We start from the raw sequence: 24870 nt of genomic DNA on the forward strand, positions 1-24870 counted from the left end.
GACAATTTCGAACAAGTTCTTCATTTAAGCAGGTTAGACTTCTCACATGAAAGTACTAGAGAGAAATGACATGATTTGTGGCTCAAAAATATCAAGAGTTGTCTGGAGTCTCATTCTGTGGTTTTCACTCAATAACTGACACCAGAGGAATGACTCTTCCCAAAATTCTGGACTCAGCCCCAGAGTGAGGGGTTGGGACACTCCATCATGGCTCCCTACGGCCTCACCATGTGAGTCAGGCTTTTTACCTGTGTGACTCTGCCTCCAGTTTCCTGCATGTTTTTTTCAGGGTTAACTATGGCAGAAAGATCACACTTCCAAGCATAAGCACAGTGGGCCACAGGAAAGCCAGCAACCAAATTGGTTCTACCCAGGAGCAGGAAAGACTAGTGTTGGAAAGACTTGTTTTCCTTGGGGTTTTAGTTCATGGCAGTTCCCTGAGGGCGTGGGTGTGACCTAGATTATCAGCTTGAAATGCAATATTTAAAATGATTTTTTTAAAGAGGGATTTCTTATTATTACAAGACCAAGAGAGTATGTAAATGCTCCCCAAAATAACCCAGTTACAAAGAAATTTTTAAAAGGGTTAATGTTAAAAGGCTCTTACAATATTACAATGTTTCTTGGTAGATCGGTTTGTAATTGTAAAAGAGGAACACACATTTCACAATCCTTTCAAGTGTAATGTTAAGTTTTTAAAAATTGAGTCACACTGAAGAGGCTTACCATTAAAACAAGTCAAAATATAACCAACTGGAAATACTGAGTAGATCCTATAATTTTTCTGGTTTCTGGGAAGTTTTATTTTTAGCCTCTCGTTAGGAAAAAATGGTTTGCAACTCAAAGAAGCTTAACAGAGACCCCACCAAAATAGCCAGGGTAGACCATCTTCCAGGAAGTGATTAAGTATGGGAGAAAAATGAAGTGTCACACAAAACAGAAAAAAAAGAGAAAGAACAAAAATGTTGCATTTTTATAGACCGATGATGTTTTGAAAGTCATTTATAAGAAAACAACAAAATCATGGCAATTGTTATTGAATAATCTGCTTATAATAAAATACAAGGGCTACACCTTTAGTTTCAGAAGACGAAGCTATGTACAAAGTGGAATCAATGATATATAACTAGAAGTTCCATAAAAATGCGAGATTACTAAAATACTGGAACAGGAGTTTGCAGAAGGGCTAACGACGGTGTGTGGGTGCCAGGTGCTTTGGAATCAATCAATATATTAAACCAACAATGAATCATACTAAGAAAACTAACAAAACCGTGTTAACAACAAATTCTTGAAAGCAGCACCTAGCCAGTCAAACTGAGTGTTTTCTGTATCCTCAGAATGATAAACTATTATTGGAGGCAAAAATTAGCATCTACCAAGTTTATTTTATTTGTTATCCCCTTCTATTAATTATATTTACTTACCTGATGTTAAAAAAAAAAGCCATGGAATTGCAAAGGGAATGTTCTCTAACAGAAATAGATTATGCCCCATAGAGAAGCCATCTGGGCACCACACCTGCCTTACCTCTGGTTTGCGGGCTCAGGGCGGTAGTTCCAGGTGATGCCCTGAGCAGCCACGTAGAACTGCCTCAGCCGCGCTGCTTCGGCCCCCCGGCTCCCCCAGCCTGCCCAGCTGCAGCCCAGGACCACCAGGACCCAGAGGCGTGGGCAGCCTGCGAACATGGTTCCTTCCGTGCTGCTGCCCACCGCCACCACCCCAGGACCTGGGCAGGGATCCCCTCAAGCCGCGATTGCGCCCCGTGCTGCTGGAGGTCTGCTGTCCCAGCTGCAGTGAGCTCCGGGAGGCTGCGGGTGGCAGTGTCCTCCTTCCGTGCAGCTCCCCAAAGCACCGCTGCAGCCCGGGGCTGTCCCCGCCTCCTCCCAGGGCCTTCCCAGGCTTTGGGTTGGCTACGTCACTGCCCCGGTGACAAGGGGTATTAGGGAGAGGAAGCAGATGAGCGCCTGTTTGACTATAGGTGAAGAAAGGGCGGAGCTCAGAGGCTGTGCTCAGGTGGGCAGTGCCCAGCGATTCCCAAACCTCGGGCAAAACTGTGTCCCTGCTCATCCGCCCGTTAAGCTGCTGCACCAGCGGCCCCTCACCACCCTCCCTAAAACCTTCTGGGGCAGAGTCCACACTTGTGACACCACTTTCCCAATCTGAGGGAAAGGGCGATGTGCACTGTCACTGGCACAGAAACATTGTGTTTTCCGGTGGCGAGGAAGCCGGGGCTGTGGGCCTGGGCACTTCTACCCAGCACAGTTCCGTCTAGACAAGGGCCTGTGGCCAGCACAGCAGAAGGCTTAGAGTGTGGCTGAGCAAATCGGACAGGTTTCAGTCCCGCTCACAAGCTGTATGGTGGTGGGTAAGTTACTCAGCCTCTCTGGAGCTCAGTTTTGGCATCTACACAATAGGGATGATAATAATAGTTATCTGTGATAGGGTTGTTGGGCGGATAAACTAATACTGTAAAGTGTATAACTCCTAGCAGCTGGAAAGCGCTGAGCGCATCGTGTATATTACTACGCGTGTGTTTTTCCTGCCTCCAGCGCCCCCTGTGTTTCTTGGGGACTCGGCCTGCTCCACACTGCCGTAAGATCTTGTTTTGCTATTGACAGAGAGTCTGAGAATTGTATTGTCTGAAGCATCGTGGTGACCTGTCTTGGAGTCCCTGAATCTATATGCCTCCAAGCTTCTGTCTTAGGATTTGTTCAGTGGAGTCAATACATTGTCACCTGGCCCCTCCCATGAGGTCACAGTGATGTCAGGCCTCAACAGCTTCCTCCCCCTACACACAAGCTTCCGTCTCTGCTCCTCTGCTGACATTGTTCTGTCAACTCAAAATTTTCTTCCTCATCGCTGTCCACTCTTTAAAGTCCAGTGGGAGTCCTACCTGTATCCTTGATCCTGGGCTCACGTGGACTTTTCCACTCTGAACTCCTACAACATTGTTCAAATAATACGCTCACGTTGATGACTTTGGGATTATAAACTATTCCGGAGCAGGACAGTGCTTTACTCCTGGATCTCCAGTACCTGCTAGGAAACCTTCCAAATTCTCTGGAAAGCTTTTACGAAATGGAGATTCTGACTCAGGATGCTAATCGTCATCCTGTAATACCTGGGCCAGCGATTGGCAGTCAGAGGTGCTCTTGGCAGTATATCAGAAAAAAACCTTTTAAAAAGCATTGTGTGGGCCGGCTGAGTGGCTCAGTTGGTTAAGAGCTCGCTCAAGAGTACAAGCTCTGAGAAGCAGTGGTTTGATGCCCAGCCCAAGCTGAGCTGCCAACAGGTGGCGGGATGGCTCAGCTAAAAAAATAAAAAAAAGCATTGTGTCCATTGTGTCCCTAAATCCCAAGGTTGCTACCAAAATTCTCATGACCTTTAGTTAGTCTGTTTCACCATTTTTCTTTGCATGTTTACCTATGTGTCATTCAGTCTGCATGGCATGTACATTGTCTCACATTTCAGAGACAAGGTAGCCATATTGTTTGGTGCTGTATTTTTGCCTTAGTTCTGGATAACTTTACTGTGTAACTTTCAACAACCTGCTTATGAGACGTGTGATATAAAGAACATGAAAAGCATCTCTTCTTCGCTGTCAGACATGTGGGCGATGAAGGCTCTTTCAGCCCCCCTGAATTGCTCCTTGTGCGAAGGTGACACTACATACACTTGCTGACTGACTGAAGGGTAGAGCTGTGATGAGGACAATAGTAAGTGTGTATCACGTGGATGTAGGCAAAGTGATGGACACACACCTTATTAAACAAAACATCAAATCATGGAACATGCCATTTGGGGGGAATCCTTTTAATTACACATTTGAATATTGGTCTTTGGGTCTTTTGGGGGAGCGTGATGGGGGGAGGGACTCTGCACAGTGACATGTGCCTTCCTGTCTTGATGCTCGGTCTCCTGCAGCTTCTGGTGCCATCCAGAGGCCTTTCTGGAAGCTTCCACAGCAGAGGTCTCACAGGCTTCATAAACAGCAGCTTCGGAGACCCCGGAGATCTTACAGAAATTCCCTCACGTCAGAGACACAGCGTGCCTTCCAACAAAGTAGAGGATGCCTTCCGCCGGTCCAAAAACAGGCATTTTTATTTCTCCACAGTCTGGTCTCTTGGTGAGTCAGACGTTCCAGTCTCTGGCTAATTAGGCTTTCAAGTGACAGCCAGGGCAGAGCCCACAGACCACTGCAGAAATATTTCACGCTGGGCCTGTGCTGGAGGAAGTGGAGAGGCGGAGCAGGAAGGGGTGGTGAGTGGGGGAGTCTGGGCTTGTGGCATAATCCTTCTGCTCTGGTCCAGAGCTAATCTAAAGGAAATTCCATGTCTTTGATTCAAAAGATATTTACAGAAAACTGCAGCAGATCCACTCCAGTTAAAGTCAAGTCTAGCAGGAAGCCTGATATTCAACAATAGAATCCTGAGAGGTTGGGTGAGGTGACCAAGAGAAGGACAGCTCTCTGAAAATGAGCCAAAAGAAAAGAAAATGATGATATTCCCTTAAAAAATACACGCGAGAACAAACACGCTCATCCTATCTAGTATCCCCTGAGGATCAGTATAATCTCTTTCTAGATTCCAGGTACTCTGCCATCTAGGCTACCTTTCTTAGGAAACTCAACTGCTCACTGAGCTCTTTGGGAGGGGGAAGGTGTCAGGTTATTTTTATTTTCCCAGCAGGCTATAGGGGATTGGCTCCATGAAGTCTGTACAATTTCTGCAGCAGTCGTGATTTCTGGTTATCAAGCCTGTGTCAGTACCACCTAGCAGCCATTAATGGGGATGTCAAACATCCGGAAGTAAGTTAGGTCTTATTAGGACCTTTCTCCTCTGGAGGCAAAGGAGAGCCTCACATGAACTCACTTTCTGCTGTCTGTCACTCTACTGCCATACCCGTGCCCTATGCCAACAGTCCCCTTCATGGCTTTAACACTTAATACATGCTCTAAAATTTAACTCACAATTGTATAAAGAAAAGACAAGTTTTATATCTTTCCCCTTTCCCCTTTCTGTCCGATTTTCTTTAAAAATATCTTCATAGATAACTTACCTTAAGGGTTAGCATCAAATGCAGCATTTGTAAAAACTCCATATGTTCCCAGGTGGCTAAAGAACAGAAACACAAAGGTGAGCCGCCTTGGACGCTTGGTCCTTGGCCACAATCCAGCACAAGTTCATCCAGGACCATGGGCCGCCACCCACCCCCAGAATTCTGCTTGCAAAGAGGAAGGGGAAATGCCAAGGAGAGTTTTCAGGTCCCACTTACAAGCTCTGGGAAATTTGCATTGTCCCTTACGCCCAAGTTAAGTTATTGCTGATACTTTAGGGACTGAATACCTGCCATGCCCTTATGGGGCTACAGCCTGTCTGGGGAGAGGAAGTCCTTACAGTTGGCAGTAGTTTTCACAGAGTGGCAGTACTGCCCCCTACAGGCGTTTTTTGATTTTTCATAATGATCAGGTGTTCTGTTGACCTTAATGGGCAGGGACCAGGCGCTGAATGTCGTAACAGGCATGGATGAAAAGAATTGTCCTACACGCCATACACCTTGAGAATATCTACTTAGTACTTATGTAGGTGAAAAAATTTCTGAGCCTGGAACTTCATGGTTAAGTTTTTGGGTTTTTTTCCCATCTTTTAAAATGCAGTTGTCATGTGAACGGAGGGACGATTATAATGGGATTTCCCACTCTTGATGGGAGTTGTTGATGATTGTAGGGAATCAGATTGGCCATGCTTATGATGCTGTTGGCGTCACTGATACAATACCCCTGTCGGTTGGTCCCTGTGACTGCTGGCTTCATAGAGATTCTACCCAAAGATGCAAGCCTTGGATGAACTCATGGCATCTTCTAGTGCAGTGCGCCAGCTTTAGGATTCTGTTTCTATTATAAGTCCCTTTCCCTTTTATTTCTCCTTTATGTATAATTAGGGCACACTGATTTTTAAAAACATGGTGATAGGATATATTACCAGAATTATGGAAGGGGACATTGTAAAAGATTTGTTGCAAAAAAAGGGGCGTTATGTATAATCACCCTGACATGTTACAGTGAATTAAAAAGTCAAACTAGAAGAATGTACTCCATCATAAAACAGTTTCATCTTACCTTTGAGGGTTCAAGGGGCTTTTCCCATCATCTGAAACAAGCAAGAAGACACAAATGATTGGTTTAAAAGGAAAAAAAACACACACAAAAAACAAAACACGAGATAAAAGAGAAAGGTCATCCGTGGTGGGAAGTATTGGGGAAAGCCAGTGGGCAGTCAGCAGGTGGACTGGTTTTTCAGATGGGTTCCTTATCAGGGGTGTGTTGGGAACACTCTCCCCCTGAGCGGTAGAGCCTGTTTTAGGCTTAACTAAACATTTGACAATGTGTAACCCAGAGTCCTCTCATCTTTCTCCTCTTGCTTTTTACTAACAGCATCTTCTCCTGTGTCTGGCCCCTGCCTTTGGCTTCTTGGCTATTTCTGGTTGTTGTTCAGATCATTGGTTCTCGAAACCCATTTCTTTGGCCTTTGAGGTCCCCTCACTTTCCTGTGTCTTTGAGGCCCCCTCACAGTCCGGTATCCTGTGTCACATTCCCTCAGCTATCAGTTGGTCAAGCTGAGCCCCAATGAACAAATCCATACCAACATAACAGTGGCGTTTTCCCTCCCTGGTGACACATGTGATCAGGGGCCTCCTGTCTAATCCAAACCATGAACTCTGAGTAGGACACTTAAAATATGGCAGCAGGCCTGTCAGTTGAAGTGTGTCCTGGCTAAAAATATTTTACAATATTAGGTTAAATAAATGTGAACAAGTATATTTATTACAGGGCATTATTGAGCCTTTAATGTGATAATGAATGTGCCTTTTGGATTTGCAGGAGAGGGACATAGTAGGCAGCTTTTCCCAATTATTTGACCACAGAATCCAAGAAAGTTTACAATCAAATTGGGACAGGACAAGGGGAAAATTACCCATCCTCACAAATGAATTTATTCATTAGTAAAGATAGTAGCTGCTGGTCCCTGTTCCTGGTTCAGAGGGCTTCCTAAAAATGTCTTAAATCTAAAGAAAGAACTTGGGGGAAACGCAGGGACAGTGTAATCCACGCATGCTTATGAAGATCAGGATCCGAGTCCCAGGAGCTGTTGCCTCTGCCTCCCAGATTTGGTTAAGCGACCCCAAATGTTGCATGGAGGGGCTGGTGGTGGCTCCAGGGTGTTTAAACAGTGTCACTCTTTGTTTATTGTCCTACTCACCCGCGTTCCCAGGAGAGAACATGAAGGAACTTTAGAAAACCAGCCCCAGCGCAATGGTGGCTTTGGAAGTGGACCGAGCACCCGGGTAAGGAGCGAGCGGCTCTGCCCTGAGCTGTTACGGATAGGTGTTGAAACTCCTCAACTCCATGACAACCGTGTCATGGACTTCTGGCAGAGCCCCTCTGGATTTGCGCATCCCCGACCCCTCTGATGCCCCTGGTTACTTCCCATGAGGAATGAGTAAGAAAAACCCCGCTAGCTTATTAAACAAAGTTTCTGAACCTACGGACAGGCTAAGCATGTGGGGCAGACAGGGAAAGGGGGTTTCAGCCCTAAAGAAGTGGTTCCCCTCTTTTGTTCCTAGGCTGGCGTTCTTTTACGTGAACAGCCTGATAAGCACAGCTTCCCTTACCGGGTCTTCGTCCACTTTGGTCACTCGCCCGCTTACATCCTACCCTTGCTCCACACGTTTGCATGAGCGCACACATGTCTCTTAGCGTTGCACACCAAGTCATGAATAAAACAGCAGCTCCCCACACCTCTCGCTGCTTTTCTGGCTCCTCCACAGGCCTTTTGTGGTTCAGCCGCGCTGCACGGCTGCACACAGCACTCTCCCAGCTGCCGCGCCCTCTTATTGCTTTCCACGCACCATTCTCTCCACAGGAACCCTGTTTCCGCTCTTTTTTTCCTTGTCAAAATCACTCCTATTCCTCACAGTTAAGCTTAAAAGGCCCCTTCTGACCTATCAGTCTGGTTGGGACACCTCGATTTTGTGTTCTAGCGATACTCAGGTTATATTTGTGTCCTAGCACAGTATTACATTTCAATATTAGCCTTGATTTCATGTGTGTGTCTCCCCTCCTGGATTATACTTGCCTTAATATCAGGGACCATCATTCGGGGTCCCTCTACCTAACACAGTTGGTCCATGAGTGACTGATGCATGAAAGAGTGGTGGAGCGAACGCGTGAAGGAGAGCAGCACAACGCTATTTTAATTAGCTTTGGTGATGACTAAGGTTACCCAGCCCAGAGGCCCCCCAAATGCCGAGGCGCATATGGATGGGGCCGGGTGTGTGTGTGACAAATCCAGCTTTCCAGGCCCATCTCCAGACTCCCCCTTTTTAAAAAAATTTTTTTATTATGGAGTCTCCCTATGTTTTTATGAAGGTGATTCTGATGGGCAGTCAGTTCTCAAGATCATTCCTCACGACCTGAGTTTCAAACATGAACAACTGAAGTGCTTTCACCACCCCACCCCAAATCACATCAAAGAAAAAAACAAGGAGAAGACTCTCCTCTTTACCTTTTTGTCTGAAACGCTTTCTCAGCAGAGCCAGGAGTGTTCCACCCATCACCAAACCTGTCGTAGAAGCCACTGCTCCCCCAAAGTATGTCAGGGCTTCCTGGATGGTCAGTGGCCCCGCTGTAAAGCAAACACACACATGTAAGACTTAGGCATGTGCTGTGTGAAAGGCTGTCCTGCTCCCAGAAGGGTGCTAAGAATTCTAAGACGTGAGATCAGGTAGGCTCACCAAAGGTCCTCGCCGTGCCAACAGCCTGGCATCAGAGAGGGTCATAAAAACCATGTTTCGCCCCTAATGCTTAAATATCAAACATAATTTCCAGAGGAGTTATGGTAAGGACTTAATACAAGGAGTTACATGATTGAATGGAAGACACAAAAACGGAAGTTTGGGCAAATAAAATAAACCATGGGTAATTTTTTTTTTTGCAATCAAAGAGAGTTATAAAACAAAAAGTAGTCATGACAAGCTATAGAGCAGTGGTTCTCAACCTGTGGGTCGCAACCCCCTTTGGGGGTCGAACGACCCTTTCACAGGGGTCGCCTAAGACCATCGGAAAACAAAAATATATTTACATTACGATTCATAACAGTAGCAAAATTACAGTTATAGAGTAGCAAACGAAAATAATTTTATGGTTGGGGGTCACGACAACATGAAGAACTGTATTAAGGGGTCACAGCATTAGGAAGGTTGAGAACCGCTGCTATCGAGGAAAAAAATGAAAAGAAACTAAGAAAGATGGATGGATGCAGCAAACCTTACACACAGATGGCACTTCATTAAGGAGGACCTCTGGTGTTTATAGAGGTGTGAGGTGAACAGAGTTCTCCTGAGATAAATTGGGAATCTGCATGAAATGACCTCCAGCTGAAAGCATTTTGGAACTTCAGGATGTATGACCCACACACTTTAAAGACATGAGAGGGTTCATTTCACAAATCTGAGCTCTGAAACAGGTGTGGTGACCATGTGCACAGAGTCACTGATTTTCATTCCCTCTGCTCTGATAAGGAAAGATTCTGCTTGAATCGTGTGAAACACGTAAATGCAGGGGAACCCAGTGATGGAAAGTGGGACCACTGTCAGAAACACACAGAGAAAGCACACTGCTTTTCTTATTTTTCCGAGCGTGACTTCCTAACAATGTGAAAAATATACCTTGGCAGGTTGGCATGGCAGCTGACCACTGGCCATTCTCTTGGCACGCCGTTCTCACTGAGCCATTCAGCAGCTGACCCTCCGGACAGTGGAAGGTGCAGGATGACCCATAGCTGAAATTCCCCCAGGGGTTGGAGCAGTTCATCCGTATTGGCTCAGTAATGTGCAGCTTGGAGCATTTGACAGCTGAGGAAGAAAGAAAGCAGGAAAAACAAACATGTAGAGTGACAGTAAAGGAGACTATGGTTTCAGTTGTAACCTGGCTAGCCTTGCCAATGGATGAGGTAGAACAGAACAGGCCAGAAAGGAGATGAGCCACTTCTGACATTCACTCAAGCTCTGCCAACGTCACATGTATTAGGACATCCACTCAGAGAATGGTGGCCAAAGAAGTGGGGTGGACAGGTAGCAGCGTCCAAAAAATACCTGCTAAGGGACTGATCGATCTTGTCTACAAAAACACTATTTATAACATTTTCCTTCTCAAAAATACTGTTCTGAAAGTTATTGTTACAATGGTTGGCAATTTGCTGGCATGTCAGCACATGTTTATTAAAATATTTAGTCAGTATTCGACATAGCTGGACTCTGGAAGTCTGAAAGAAGTAGAGACCACTACCCTCTTTAAACTATTTTTCAGGGAACTTCAGGTTAGTCTCCCTAATTTGTGGATGGGAAACCAAAGCGCAGGAAATTAAGTTTAATTCAAATGAACATGGTTGGGCAATAGTGCCATTTGCAAAGCACCGTGCTCTGCTTTGTGGGGAATACAAAGACGAAAGCGACATATGCTTCATGGGTAGGGTGAGAGCTCTTCGGGAGCACCTCATGTACTTCGTCTTTTCATTTAGGCTCCAGTTATTAAAATATGGATGTGTACACGGTCACGTGATTAATAGAATTGCAACCTGTATTTCATAATTCATGCAGCTGGTTTCATGCTGAGCATGCTTATTGTTCTAACACATCATTGCACATTTACACATGTTTTCTCTCTTAGGTCTTTGAGTACCAGGGCGTTAGCTTGTGACACAAGAAAGGGGAGAATGAGGTGCTTGCCGCCTCTTCTTCTAATTGGGATTGGTGTGGATTTCATGGAGGAGCTGACCCTTGAGGTGGTCATTGGGCTGGGCGGGATGGCAACAGGCAGGTACAATGACTAGCATGTGCGCCCACCAGAAGTTAGCGTCAGACCTGCTGCCTCCTTTCACGTTATTACCTCTGCAGGCTGGCGTTACTGCTGTCCATCGTCCTGACGGCCTGCATCTGAGAGCACTGTCTCCCAGGAGTGTGAACCCTGCTTTGCATCCAAAGTAGCAAGTGGTGTTCAAACCAAAGATCCCCAGTCGATGCCTACAGGACATTGTTCCCTGGCCGGGAGTGAGAAGGGCTGGGCATCGCACCTCTGCAGTAGGAGCTGGTGCTATACCTGTTGTGAGAAAATGTTTCAATTTAGAGAGCTTCCGATTAAAAGGAGCATAATAGAGTTAGGACTGTCGTGGAATAACTGCCTTGCGCCCCTTTCCTACGCAGAAAGAGGACTTCTCTCTACTTCAATTCCTTGATTTGAAAAATTGGACCAGCGACTCCACCCCTGGACTCTCTCCTCGCAATGAAGCGATGGAGCCCAGTCCCTCAACCCAATAAAATTCTTTGAGACAAAGAGGCCAGAGTTATGAAGGAAAATTTCTGCTTAAGAATCAATATATCTTTTATTCACAAATATAAAAAAGAGTCCTGTTGCTCCCTACACATTTTTAAAATCCATGCTCTATGCTCCCCGGACCCTATTTCATAACAAGAATTAGTGCAATAATAATAATAATTATAATAATTAATATAATATAATATAATATAATATAATATAATATAATATAATATAATATAATATAAACCTGCCACATAGTAAGAGCTATTTGTTACTATTGTGGAAGAAATTTCCAGAAAGGCTGCCCTAGTGGATGTGTACTACATTACCCTCACAGGTGGGTGGCAGTGCTGTCCATCTTCCAGAAGCTGTGCACTTAACATTGTTGGCCCCCTCCAGCTTAAAGCCCTTGTGACACGAGAATTGGCAGGTGGAGCCAACGTTGAATTCTCCATGAACGTCAGAACAATGCAGACTTCCCCGCTCTGGGGCAGATAACTCTGGGCACCTGATGGCTGCAGAATCAAATTTAAAAATGTCACAATCTTCACGTTTATCCAGAAGCTTTGTTTCGCACCAAGTTCATTCATTCATGTATTCAACAAATATTTATTGAGCATCCACAGTGCCAGGTGTTTTGCTAGGCAGCAGGTGTTCCACAATCAATATGGCAGATCACTTACTACAGGGGGCAGGAGAAGGGATGGGGGGCTTGGTGAGGGCAGTACAGGTAGAAGACACACAATGAAGAGGTCTAGGGTTGAAGCAGCCACACTTGAGAGCTGTTTCCCCTTCTTGCCTGTATACCTTCTGCCCTGCACACCTTGGCGGCCCCCTCGGCGCCTCCCTCGGCTCCCACTATCCCATCTGTATGAGTGCAGTCCAGGATTTCACTTCTGCCAGAGACTGCTACCTCTTAGGTGTGCTGCCATCTCCTCAAATCCCACCCATCTAGAACTGCAGTGGCCATCTTCTGTCCTACAGTTTCCTTCCCAGGCTGTTTCTTCCCAGCACAGCACCACGGTGCAGGAAAGCTCAGAGCCTCCCAGCCAAGCTAGATCCGTTCCTGGGAATTTCCCGAGCTGACGTCGGGGGTTATTCCCTCTGGTTCTGGGCTTACACTGTGCCCTGATTTCCTTTCTATTTCCCCCGAATGAAATCGCACCCACCCCCTAGGATCCAGCTGAACGTGGCCTCTCCAAAGCCCCTGCTGGCCACCGCAGCCTGAGGTCTTCTCGGAGCACATCAGCTTTCTGTTTGCACACATATGCTGTCATGTCAGATGCCATTTCTTCCCTCTGCTACTAGATGGAAAGCTCCTAAAACCCAAGAACTGCAAATCTCTGTGTGTCCCGCGGTCCACACAGTAGGATTCCAGGTGGTGCTCAACCACCATTTGCCAAGTGGACGAATAAAATTTTAATTTATTTACCATTTCCCTCACAAATTGCTTTTATATATGATTGCAGTTATATATTTCTCTTGGCATCATGTCTAGCTCCCCATTAAATTCTCAGACATAAGGTTATTATCTAGCAACAAATATAGGGTTATTGACAAACTGAGTGACTATTCTTTCTTTAAATCCAACGCTGTTCTGAAAGCAATGCCTTCGTCAGGTAAGGCTCATTTTGCTTTAAAAAGCAAACAAACAAACAAACAAACAAACAATCACTTCTTGAAGTCCTATGCACGGCCTCATGGAAAACTGAAACTCATAGACACAGACAACAGTTTAGTGGTTACCAGAGGGTAAGGTGGGGAGGGGGGTGGTAGATGAGGGTAAAAGGGATCAAATATACAGTGATGGAAGGAGAACTGATTCTGGGGGGTGAGCACATATGCAATAGATAGATGATATATTACAGAATTGTATACTTGAAACCTATGTAGTTTTGTTGACCATTGTCACCCCAATAAGTTTTAATTAAAAGAAAAAAAAGAAACAAAAGCAATATGCTTGGCTTTTATATACTGGCTTATATGTTTTTCAGTGTCAGGCTGTTCACTGAAGGATTGTGTATCCTTATTGCATGAATCCATTCTGAAAGCCAAAGTAACATACTGAATTTCAGTTCAGTACTCTCAGATTTTTGAGTAATTGATAAGTTCATATCTGGCAGATCAGTTCCATTTATCAAACATTTATTAAATATATCTATTGTTGTAAGTCATAGACATTAAATCATCCATGAACATTCTCACTAAAATAACTTTTTAAGAATCTCCCAGGACTTCATAATTAAGCCCAAAAAGATGCGTAATGTCAGCTGCCTGAGAGTGGGGGGACCTTGTCAGCGCTTTCCAACACTGTATTCCAGGGACCAGGGACTGAGCCATAGTAGAGGGCTTCTAAAAATATTTGTCAAATGAACGAAGTTAGTGAGCACAATTTAATTTGGATGCCTTCTTACAAATACTTTTACCTGGTTTGAAAAGAACCAAGATGAGCTACTATTTGAAAAAATGGATGGAAGTGACCCCTAGTATACAGAGAAATGACGACAGCGTTCAGTCCACTGGGAGACACTCCTTAGGTCTCAACTTTGTCAGTGCTGCTCTGCCAAGGTTATAGATACAGCCTTGTGTATCTGTGAAAGCCTCTGGACCCTCTTATGTAAAAACCAACCTTGTCCAACCAAAGGCCTCTAAATAACGCTAAGGGTTTGACTTTGCGTCATGTAAGGAAGCAGGTTTCCCTGTTTGAGAGGCAGCGTTGCTGAGGTTTATGGAAGCCTCACCCAGATGTGGCTTCTGGTGGGCACCCAGCAAACACGGGCTGAATTAAATTTGTGGATCTACCAAGGAAGGTGTTGAAGTGGAGGGGCCTGGTGCAGGCAGAGGAAGAGATTTTGATGAAGGAATGATCTCTGTGAGTAACTTTTAAAAGTGGTCATAGCCTAGAGCCTCTTGTAAAACTTTACTCAAAATTGAAGAACTGGAAGAGAAACAGAGGACAGATAAGGGTTGCTTTGATCACATGTTTAGCGCTCTGTATTCATGGATTCCCAAGGCAGAGCTGTCTACCATAAGGGTCTTTCCTGGTGTTTCTCTGTAATTCTGGAAGTAGGTGTATATGATTGCAGGTGAATTCATGGATGTTTGTGTCACTGGCACTGCTCCATCAACTTACAACATATTGGTTTATAGTATCTTCAATGGATTTAGTGTACTCTTCCCTGTTGCTTTTTTTTTTTTTTTTTTTTTTTTTTGCTGAGCCATCCTGCTTCCTATTGGCAGCTCAGCGGCTGCTCAGCTCGGGCTGGNGGCTGCTCAGCTCGGGCTGGCCTTGAACCGCTGTTGCTCAGAGCTCAAACTCTTGAGCGAGCTCTTAACCAACTGAGCCACTCGGCCGGCCCCCCTGTTGCTTTTTATTGTCTCTTTTTACTTGAGTTGAATAAAGTTTTGTTGAGAATTTTGGGGAAAGAAGATAGGGTGGAACTAATAAATATAGGTTGGCTGTTCTAAACTCAAACTTTAAACCCCCTTGGAGTCAGAGAAATGTTGGAGTGAAGAAAGAAAAAAAATGGAGACTGAGGTGGAAACACAGGTATTATAAAAGCCAGAGCCCAAGATCAGGCTCTGACACAGCAGACAGTTGTGAGGCCCCTCGTTGACTAAAACCATGGTCAGGGTTGGTTCTGGACACTGGGCAGCGCTGGGCCTGCAGGGAGGGAGGCAAACGCCTCTTCTCATGGAGAAAGGGGGGCTGGGAAGGAGTGAGGGGGGATGGGGGCTTCAAAGCTTACAGATTTAAAACCGTGTTGATTGCATATACGACTTAAAGCGTTAGTGTGATAATTCCTAGGGATATTTTATTCTTTAGCCTTAAAACAGCCTGTGGGACAACAGGGCTCACGATCAGTGTCGATGGAACAAACGTGTGAGAAATGGGTGGATGCGCGAGGAAGCACAGGCCCGATGCTGTCACCTGAGTGTCCTAGTCCCCGGGCGGCTTGCAGTATACCTTTTCGACAGCAGATGGCAGCATTTTATGCCCTTTAACCTGCAGAACGCTTGACTAGGAAAGCGACCCGGAGGTCACCTGGTCCACCCCTCTCCTTTTGGAACCAATCAAACTGGTGACTTTCTAAAATGGTGGCAAGGAGGGGAGAGCAATGCAGGTCCTGGGATATTAATCTCGCGCTCCCTCCACATGGAAGAATAAATAATATTTTAACTGTTTTTCATACAATGCTAATGAATGTCTATCAACATGTTGTCTCATCTAATCACTGGGCACTGCTCTTTCTAAAGTTCATGTCAGCAGTTATAACTGCAACCTGGGGAGTGGAAAAGAGTAAGTTTACGAGCGGCTGGCCCAGGATGTAGAAGCCCTGCTACTGGGTGGCAGTGTGGTGTGGTGGTCAAAACACTGGCCTTTCCTCAGACTAGACCTGGCTTCGGATCCCAGCTCTCCTCATCTCCTAGCTATGTGGTCTTTGCTTGCTGTTTATCCTCTCACAGCCTCAGTTTCTTCATCTTTAAGATGGAGATAAAAATAACCATGTTACAGATAGTTGTGGGGAATTGAAGGTGATAATGTATACAAAACAGCTGGTTCTTATTACACAAGCAAAAAATATGAGCTGCTATTGCTGGTCTCGTTATTACTGAGTACACTGAACCACAAATTGGCACAGTGATGCTTTTTGAGAGTTACCATGAGCTATGAATTCATTAACTCAGTAAATTTCTAATTTAGAGGGTACTGTATACTAGGTATTGGGTCAGCTAGATGCTTTGGGGAAATCAAAGACTGATAAGATCTAGGCCCCACCTTTGATGATTCAAATAATTCACTATCAGTAGGGCTTGTGCTTGAGTCAATATTACCAGTAAGTGATACATTTCAATTCAATTATGAGTCCCCTCAAGGAGCTTATCAACTTATAATACGTAGTGGGGGAACTACACAGGGGTTAGGCCATGAGATTCTCGAGGGGCTGGGACGAAACCACATCCACCCTGAATGAGTTCAGGGCCTGGGGCTCGGCGTGCGCAGCGAGGGCGAATGCAGGGATGAATGATGAACAGCGTAGTCGAGAGAGACTCGGTAAGGAAGTGAAAGCCCCAGTGACAGAGCTGAGCATCACCGCTCACTAACAGTGTAAATTTTGACAAGTTACCTGACCTCTCTGAACCTGTTTCCTTATCTATAAAATGGAGATGGTACTGCCTTTCCTCATCATTTCAGAATTCTGGTAAACATCAATGCCCTATGACATGCAAATACTTTATAAAACTGTGACATGTTTAACTGAAGTTGTGGAGAGAGAGAGAGAGAAGGAGGGAAAGAGAGAGAGAGAGAGAGAGAGAGAGAGAGAGAGAGAGAGAGAGGGAGGGAGACTGCTTTCAGTCTAGGTTACCATGCTCGGTGGAGAGTGTGTTGCCTTCAGCTCCAGGCAGTTTTACACCAATCCCTGATTTATAGTGTTGCCCAAGAAGCCATGAGAAACCAGACCAATGACCCTACCTTCACACATTGGTGGGGAGCCCGTCCAGTGTCCAGATGGAGTACAGTCCAATCTTTCTGGTCCAGATAAAGAGAATCCCTCATCACAGGTGAATTGGCAGGTAGACTTATAGCTGGAATCTCCCAGAGGTTGGACACAGGTCATCGTTCCGTTCTGAGGGCTTAGCAGAGGTGTGCAGGTAATGGCTACCAAGGCAGAGGAGGAGAGAAGAGGTTATTTTAGAACTCGGCAACCTGAAATCAGTGTGTGTGTGTGTGTGTGTGTGTGTGTCCTTAACACACAGGGCAGCATTTGGTTAGAAGCAATTGTTTGAATTTGGTGGTGCTGTATCGCCAGTTAGAGGTCATGTAACCTTAGCAACAGTTCACAGTTGCTTGACACCCTGGACTGCTCACCCTCGGAGAGCTTTTGGGGTGATGTTAAAGGAGAGCTGGTGCTTTGTTTGGAAGGAGCAATGCAGCTCATTTCAGTGGCCTCTGGGTAGGAGTGAAAGTGGCTGCTTCCTTACTACTTTCTTCATCAGAAACAGACCTATTGACCTTACCAGAACACAAAGATAAGCCATTGGAAATACGAAAATGGAGTACAATGCTTTCCTTCCCCTCCAAATTTCCTTTCCCCAATCAAGCGGTGTCAAAAATCTAGGTCCGAATCCTGGCTCTCTTACTCCCTAGCTGTGTGTCTCTGGACAAAAGGTTTTCTGAGCCTCAGTGGCTTCATCCATGAAGTTGGGAAAATAATAATCCTTGCCTCGAGGGAATCCTTAGTTTTATTTTTAAAAATAAGTTAATTAAATTATATGTAACAATTAAATTTAAAAATGTTTTTAAAACCATGGACACGACATAGGCACTTCATATAAATAGCCCCCTGCAAATGCTCTCCCCACCTGTCTCACCCCACAGACAAGGACCAGCCTCAAATGACGGCTTGTTCACTTGCAAAAAAAGGTAAATTAGATCTCACAGTTCTTTGCCACAGTTTATACTTGTAGAGTTTGAGGTGCTCAGGGACTTGCTTGGGTTGGAGACCATGCTCTGTGACTTCTGGCAAGTCACTTAACCTCTTGGAGCCTCAATATCTTTCCCCTTAAATGTGGAGAATACCATTACATAGGCCACAGGATTTTTACGAGGGTCACAGTGAAAATACTGTAAGCAAATGTCATGGGTCAGATGTTAGTGGTAAGATGTCCCTCTGCTAATGAATGAAACGATAAAACCCGGATGAAACATGTTGATGTTAAAAAATGAAGACTAAGTGAACACGTGGTTTAGGGTGTTTCTTCTTCACCGTTTGGCCTGACTGAACAGGACAGTGGCTTGAGGCCAGGGACGTGGCAGCATGGCTGAGCCTGGAACCATTCTCCAGCCACCAACGAACTGCCTGAGGTTTCGAGAGCATTTTCTATACCTTTCTCTTCCCTTCATCACTTCCCCTCTCCAACCACATTCCGCCCAATCTGATCAACTTGTCTGAAAACCTAGTTCTTTTCTGCCACTTGAAAATTTTTTTTGTGTTCAGTGTGTGTGGGCAAACGCGGGGGCGGGGGGGGGAGTGGTGAGGGACAAGTCAAGAAGCCTGTAATCTGTAAGGACAAATCGGAAAGGTCTTGTGACAATGGAGTCCGTTTCCAGCTCTTCTGTGGCCATGCCTTCCGATAGCTGGAGTGGGTACACAGGGATGGGAGGGGCATTGAAAAGGGAAATTGATACACTGTCTCAGAAGTATTACAACAGCTAGAGAATTGCAAGCCTCCCTCCCGGCACCTTCCTGCCCAGCCCACATGTGGGTATTTCACTCAGCACTCACCCAGCAACAAGAGGAGAAAGTTCAATCAGAGTAAACAAAGCACCGAAAGCAGAAGGGGACTGGAAGCTCACCGGAAGCTGTGGTGCATGCCGCCCTCCTTGCTGCGACATGCCCACAAGCAGGGCAGTATGGGGCAACGCATGGTGACCTGTGCCCCACATAGCCCAGGGGGTCACTGCGCTAGCCCTCTTCAGGGACCCCACCTTCTTCCCCAAAGCTGTGCAGACTTTGTAACGTATCCAGGCTTCAGTGGAGCCAGGATGAGAGCCGCGGGGACGAGGTCACAAGCCTCGCCCTGGTCCATCCAGACCCAGCTCGGAAGGTGTCCCCAACCCCAGCTGCGGTGGCTTGCCATGCTCTCTCTGCCTGAGCACCAAGTACATCCAGTGCTGCTGAGTTCATTCATTCACTCACTTATTTACTGACTTAACAGTGGTGCGTGTGCACGTGTGCGCTTGTGTGTGACCTGCGTAGCCAGTGGTTTCCCTCTCCGTGAAAAACATGCATCTGCCTGCCTTTACTCAGATGTTGAAAGCCCATGCAAAGCAAAAGGCACGGCCAACCACGCAGAATTATCAAGTATTTTACCTATTTAATTGTATTATTAGAATCATCTAAGAGTCATAAAAATACTGATTGCGTGGAGGGGAGGGTGGATGGAGAACTAGTGGAAGAATTCATGCAAGAAAGTGGGGGTACTGAAGAGGATTGTTATTTCCCTGTTTCCTTATGTTTCTGTAGTTTTTATAAATGAAAATCTTGCGTTTTAAAAGCAGTATTTGCCGTACGTGTAACTAAAAACCACGTAAACATTGAGTGGAAAAATGAAAGGGAAATATAAAAGCATATATCCATCCTTCAGTCCCCAAACACAATGATCAGAGCCAGTGGATTTCATATCATGTTGATAGAACCCACTGGTTTTGTTTTCTATCAAGTGCAATACACATAGAAATGCTTATGCCGAATATGCACTTTTTTTCAATGCATTTTTTATTAGATTTATTGGGGGTGATGTTGGTTAGTAAAATTGTATAGGTTTCAAGTGTACACTCCTATAATACATCATCTGTGTATTGCATTGTGTGCTCACCACCCAGAGTCAAATGTCCTTCTGTCACCATGTGTTTGACCCCCTTTACCCTCTTCTACCTCTCCCGTCCCCGTCTTTCTCTCTGGTAACCACTAAACTGTTGTCTGTGTCTATGAGTTTTTGTTTGTTTGACTTGCTCATTTGTTGCTTTCAGTTTTATATCCCACATGAGTGAAACCTGTACTCTTTTTATTCTGAGGATTTTGTAACCTTGCGTGTATAGATGAGTTTTTTCTTCCTTTTTTCATCACTCTTCAGTGTATCCTAAGTCTGTTTGTCCAGCCTTACACAGCATTGGAGGATGTTTGCAGGCAGGCACCTGTAAATCCTGCCCCGCCCATTCCACTGTGACCCCCGTGGGTGGCCCGCCTTCCCCACGGTGCTCCGTGGTTCCCAGGAGGAAAGCACCAGGCCCGCCTCGGGCCAGCCATCCTCAAGCCGGTTTTGTATTCTGGCCTTTCCAAATATTTCAGCCAAATGAAAACCGTTCACCTGGTCATGATAGGAGCCTCGGATCCTGCTACAGGCCCGGGTCCATTGTTGGCAGGAGCCGTTCCTACTGCCCAGCATCCTGCTGTTCATGTGATCTGCCCGCCCTGAAGGCGCCTGCACTCAGAATCCCTGGGTTCCAGGGGGAAAGTGTTCATTCATTGCCCAGTCCATTTCAAGTTTCTGTCCGCTAGACAGTTAGCACCTCTGAAATGGAGCCTTTTACAACCCCACCGACAATCCATCTTACCTTGGCATTTGGGAGAAGGAGCGCTCCAGGCCCCAGTAGCCAAGCACCGCAGCTCACTCGCTCCCACCAGGAGTAAGCCTCCGTCGCAGCTGAAGCGGCAGGTGGACTGGTACTTAAAGGTGCCCAGGGGGTGGGAGCAGCTCATCTGGGCCTTGTTTGGAGCCGTGAGATCCCGGCACGGCAATGCTAGGGGTGAGGAAGGAGGAAGAAAGGGGGTGAGGAGGCAGTGAGGCGCGGTGCTCAGTGATTCTGACCGGTAACCCTTTCTAGTGCCAAGAACGAGGACTTCTGAACTGGGCATGTCTAACCTGGAGGATGACAAATGTGTCCTCTAATCACAGTGGCACATGAAGGGTTTTATGACAAAAATGCTGGGAGCCACTGTTAAGCATTTTCACAATCTGTTTCCATAATTTTTAAAGCATCATACTTTTGGACCCAAGAATCTATGCTGTGTAATCAAGATGCATATCAGTTCAGAGACTTTTTTTTTATGAAGACATTGTTTGTAAGAGCAAAATACTAAAAACAAACAAATGCCACTCATCAGAGATTAAAAATAAATTATGGTGGATCCATGAAAGGACTAGTAAGTCACTAAAAATGATCTATTTTACCTTGAAAAGATATGGAAGGTGTCTTATATATTAAGTGAACAAGCAGCGTATAAATAGCATGGTCTCAATCATACAAAACAGCTGGTCATATGTGGAAAGAACACATGGACTCAGTATCTGTGAAGTCTTGTCTGTAAAATGGAGTGATAATTATAAGTGCCTCGTGGTGTTAGACTAATGTGCTCAATAGCAATCACTTGCTATGATTAGTATTAGTATTAGCAATAGATAGTAGTAATATCATTAGAGCTATGCGTCAGACGCAGACACTGACTCTCAGACGGGAAAACGCTGGGAAGGCTTATCCGAGGAGTTATTGAGACCCCATCTCGGGATGCTCAAACAAACATCCACCTGCCTCTTCTGGGTGATTAGATGGCTCCCTGGTCCCTGGCTGGGGACGGGAATGGCTCCATGATTTCTTAAGACCCCTCCCTTTAAGCGTGGCGGAGGGCTCTCAGTGTCTCTGTCTGTCGGACGGTGCCGCCACAGCACATGCCTCTACCCTCCCTGAGCCTCACCAGCATGGTGCATGGTCAGCTACATTTTTTCCCCCAAGGTTTTCATTGTGGTAACATACACATGACATAACATTTGCCGCTTAGCCATTTGTAAGTGTGCAGTTCATTACTATCACGTCCGTTCACACTGTTGTGCGCCCATCACCACCGTCCGTCTCCTGAGCTGTTTCATCATCTCAGACAGAAACGCTAAGCCCACCAAACACTCACTCCCAGTTCCCCGCCTCCCAGCCTCTGGCAACCACCGTCTACTTTCTGTCTCTATGACCCTGACGACTCTAAGTGCCTCGTGGATGTGCAATCACCTGGTGTCTGTCTGTCTGTGACTGGCTTGTTTCAGCATAATGTCTTCAAGGCTCATCCATGTTGTGGCAGGTGTCAGAATGTCCTTCCTTTTTAAGGCTGAGTCATACTGTATTGCATGTATGCGCCACATTTTGCTTGTCTGTTCACTTGTTGATGGGCGCCTTAGTTGCTTCCACCTTTTAACTACTATGAATAATGTGTTATGAACATCGGTGTACTAATCTCTCATCCATGGCCTCGCTTTTGAATCAGGGTGTACTTAGAGACAAGGGATTCACATAAGTTGTCCAGGGGTCCTAGTAAATGGCAACATGACATGCTGGCATTGTACCTCCCGGACATGACTCCTGTGTGGGGCACCCCTTGTAAAAAAATAACCCTATATGCCTTAGTTCTCGTGTAAGAGTAAAAAATTGAAAACAGGAACCGCTGACAGTTCACCTTGTAAACTCAGATCACAGACATACGATTTATAAGAGAATGCTATTATCATTACCTACATTTCTAAAGCTCATAGCAGTTTTAGCTTGTTTTTACGCGCATTAATTCATGATCACGTGAGCAGGTAGGTAAGGCAGAAAATAGGGCTCCCACCTTACAGAAGACACGGAGCCTCAGAGGGACCAGGAGCTCGTTGCCAGGAAGTGACAGGACTGGCCTCCATGCCTTGTCCGCACTGTTCTGCGTGCACCATTCCTTCCTCCCCACCCCCTTCTCCTTCACGCCAACCCCCTCCCCGCCACCATGGGTGCTGATCAGTCACCCCAGCCCTGAGGCCCGATGTGCGGTAGTGGACACGTGCCTGAGACCGGCGTTGCTCCCCATTTCATCCCTAGTGCCCAGCACCAAGGGCTTGGCACATAGTAAGCTCTTAGTGAATGTCTGATGATAAATGGAAGACAGTGCCAATGCAGAGGCTGGCATTACCGTGTCACCCTACCTTGACAGACCGGGGCTGGTGCTGTCCACTGTCCCCCGTCAGCGCAGCGAACTGTGTCGGCTCCTCTCAGCTCGAACCCCTCAGCGCAGCGGAAGCTGCAGTTGGTGTTGTACTGAAATGCTCTCGGGGACAGGGAGCACTCCATGCTTCCATGCACCAGGTTCTCCAGTGGCTCGCATGTAATGGCTAGACAGACAAAGGCATCATCTGAAACCGGGTCATGGGAGGGATCGGATACATCTTTCTATCCACATTGCCAGGATGTTCAGAACCCCGAATCCTCGCTTTTCCACAAGGAAGCTGCCCGGATCACCTCCCCACGCCCGCTTTGCCTGGAGCACTGTCCTGCCCTTCAAGTTCCCGCGTAGACTTCACTTCTCCTTAAGAGCCCTCCCTGCCACCCCAGCTTGGGGGTGTGCACTCTTTCGCGTGCTCCCACAGCCCCTGCCCTCACACTGGCCATGCCCTGTGGTCACCCTGCCACTTGGAGTGCAGTCTCCTGGGGGAGACTAGCAGTGTCTGGTACATCGAAGGTGCTCTTGAAATAGTTCCTGGAGTTACTGGTGGAATTGGGTCTGGGAAGACGAGAGATGGAGCAGGCTGGCCTTTTCAGGAAAAAGCTGGCCTAGCCGAGCTCACTGTTGATGCTCTATTACCTAGTCCTGTAAAGTGACCCTGAGTGGGCTTGGTCCCTGGAACACAGGATGTCATCCTAGTCAGGCTTCAGCGGCCAGTGTGAGTTCCCGAGTGAGTTCTGTTCTGCTAACGGCTGTTTTCTTCATGCTCTTCCCTGATAAAGCATTTTGTCTCCAGGCTATTCCTGGGCTTTTTTCAGAGCATAAAGACCACCATAAGACTTTCTGGATTTCACAGGACCGGAGCATTTAAGAACCAAAGATCCTCTAGCGTTCCTCTCTCACTTTACAGATGAGAGAGGTGAGGTCTGCAAGTTTGAGTGACGTCCCTGGATTGTAGCGGAGCTGGGCTTGTAACCTAGGTCTCCTAGGAATTCATGAAGAACTTTAATTTCTTGCCCCCCTTGTCCTCTTTCTGCCTTATAAGCCAACGATGTGAGGCATGTGCCCAGAACTCAGTTTTGTGGCAGCTGCTCACTGCCTTGCATTCAACCCCAGCCTCTTTCAGTGCTGTGTTCCTTTTGAGCCTGCAGCACAGTAGAAGCTGCACTGGGAGTTGAAAGAGAAGTTCCCCAGAGTGTGGTAACAGTCCATGAGCACGTGCTGAGGGAGGTCAGGCTCTCCACACTCTCTGGCTGTGGGGACAAAAGACTGATGCTTTCACTGCGGCCCTAAGACAAGGTCAGGTTGGCTGAAAGCTGGAACTAGGTTCACCCTGGCGCCGTCTAGGCTCCTGACCCAACCCGGGCATCTTGGTTCCTCTGGATGGGCTGCCTCTTGGGAAATAATCATTCTTTCACTGATTTTTCCATCAAACAAGTGAAATTGGCCTTTGTTTGGCTACCTTTACATTCCCCCTTTGCCTTCTGATATTTTTCTGAGCAAACGTTCTCTCTAAGAATAAAGTCTTTTAACCCAGAGCGTGTGTGTGTGTGTAGGAGCAATTCGAGTGGGCTAGACGGACAGATGGCAGAGAGGGCGAGCCCTTGGTCCCTGGGGTCTCCAGCACGGCTTCCTCCCCGGCATCACCTCCTGCACAAGACCTGTGAGCACAATCATACCCACAAGACAGCCGTCTCACCATATTCACACTCTGGTCCGTAGAACCCAGGGTAGCAGGAGCAGCTGTAGTTGCCGATGGTCTCCACACACTCTCCTTGTTTGCTACAGGACGTGTCGTGGCACGAGGCTGCATAAACACAGAAGGGTCAAAATTGAGCGCATTGCCAGGATGCGCGAAGAAAAACCGGCTTCTTGTTCCAAGCACAGACTCAGCCCCTCTCGGGTAAGACGGAGGTGGCTAGATGACAGAAACCAGTGTCCTCTGGACAGCCAGCCTGTTGGCCGTGAAGG

At 46.4% G+C, this 24870-nt stretch overlaps 2 protein-coding genes across 2 annotated transcripts in view; both read right to left on the minus strand.

Moving 5' to 3' along the window:
* F5 (coagulation factor V) overlaps nt 1-1858 on the minus strand; it is a 55181-nt gene extending 53323 nt beyond the window's left edge. The window contains exon 1 of the mRNA XM_019647596.1: nt 1531-1858. Within this exon, the coding sequence (XP_019503141.1) occupies nt 1531-1688 (158 nt within the window). The 5' untranslated portion in view covers nt 1689-1858. The remainder of the gene's footprint in view (nt 1-1530) is intronic.
* A 1953-nt stretch (nt 1859-3811) lies between these two features.
* SELP (selectin P) overlaps nt 3812-24870 on the minus strand; it is a 33345-nt gene continuing 12286 nt past the window's right edge. Inside the window, exons 4-14 of the mRNA XM_019647073.1 lie at nt 24599-24706; nt 22883-23068; nt 20499-20684; nt 16854-17039; nt 11707-11892; nt 10949-11158; nt 9730-9915; nt 8568-8687; nt 6122-6152; nt 5062-5117; nt 3812-4471 (exon numbers count right to left, since the gene is read on the minus strand). Of these exons, the coding sequence (XP_019502618.1) occupies nt 5063-5117; nt 6122-6152; nt 8568-8687; nt 9730-9915; nt 10949-11158; nt 11707-11892; nt 16854-17039; nt 20499-20684; nt 22883-23068; nt 24599-24706 (1454 nt within the window). The 3' untranslated portion in view covers nt 3812-4471; nt 5062. The remainder of the gene's footprint in view (nt 4472-5061; nt 5118-6121; nt 6153-8567; nt 8688-9729; nt 9916-10948; nt 11159-11706; nt 11893-16853; nt 17040-20498; nt 20685-22882; nt 23069-24598; nt 24707-24870) is intronic.

This window comes from Hipposideros armiger, unplaced genomic scaffold (genome assembly GCF_001890085.2).
Source record: "Hipposideros armiger isolate ML-2016 unplaced genomic scaffold, ASM189008v1 scaffold_6, whole genome shotgun sequence".
In the NCBI taxonomy this organism is placed as follows: Eukaryota; Metazoa; Chordata; class Mammalia; order Chiroptera; family Hipposideridae; genus Hipposideros; species Hipposideros armiger.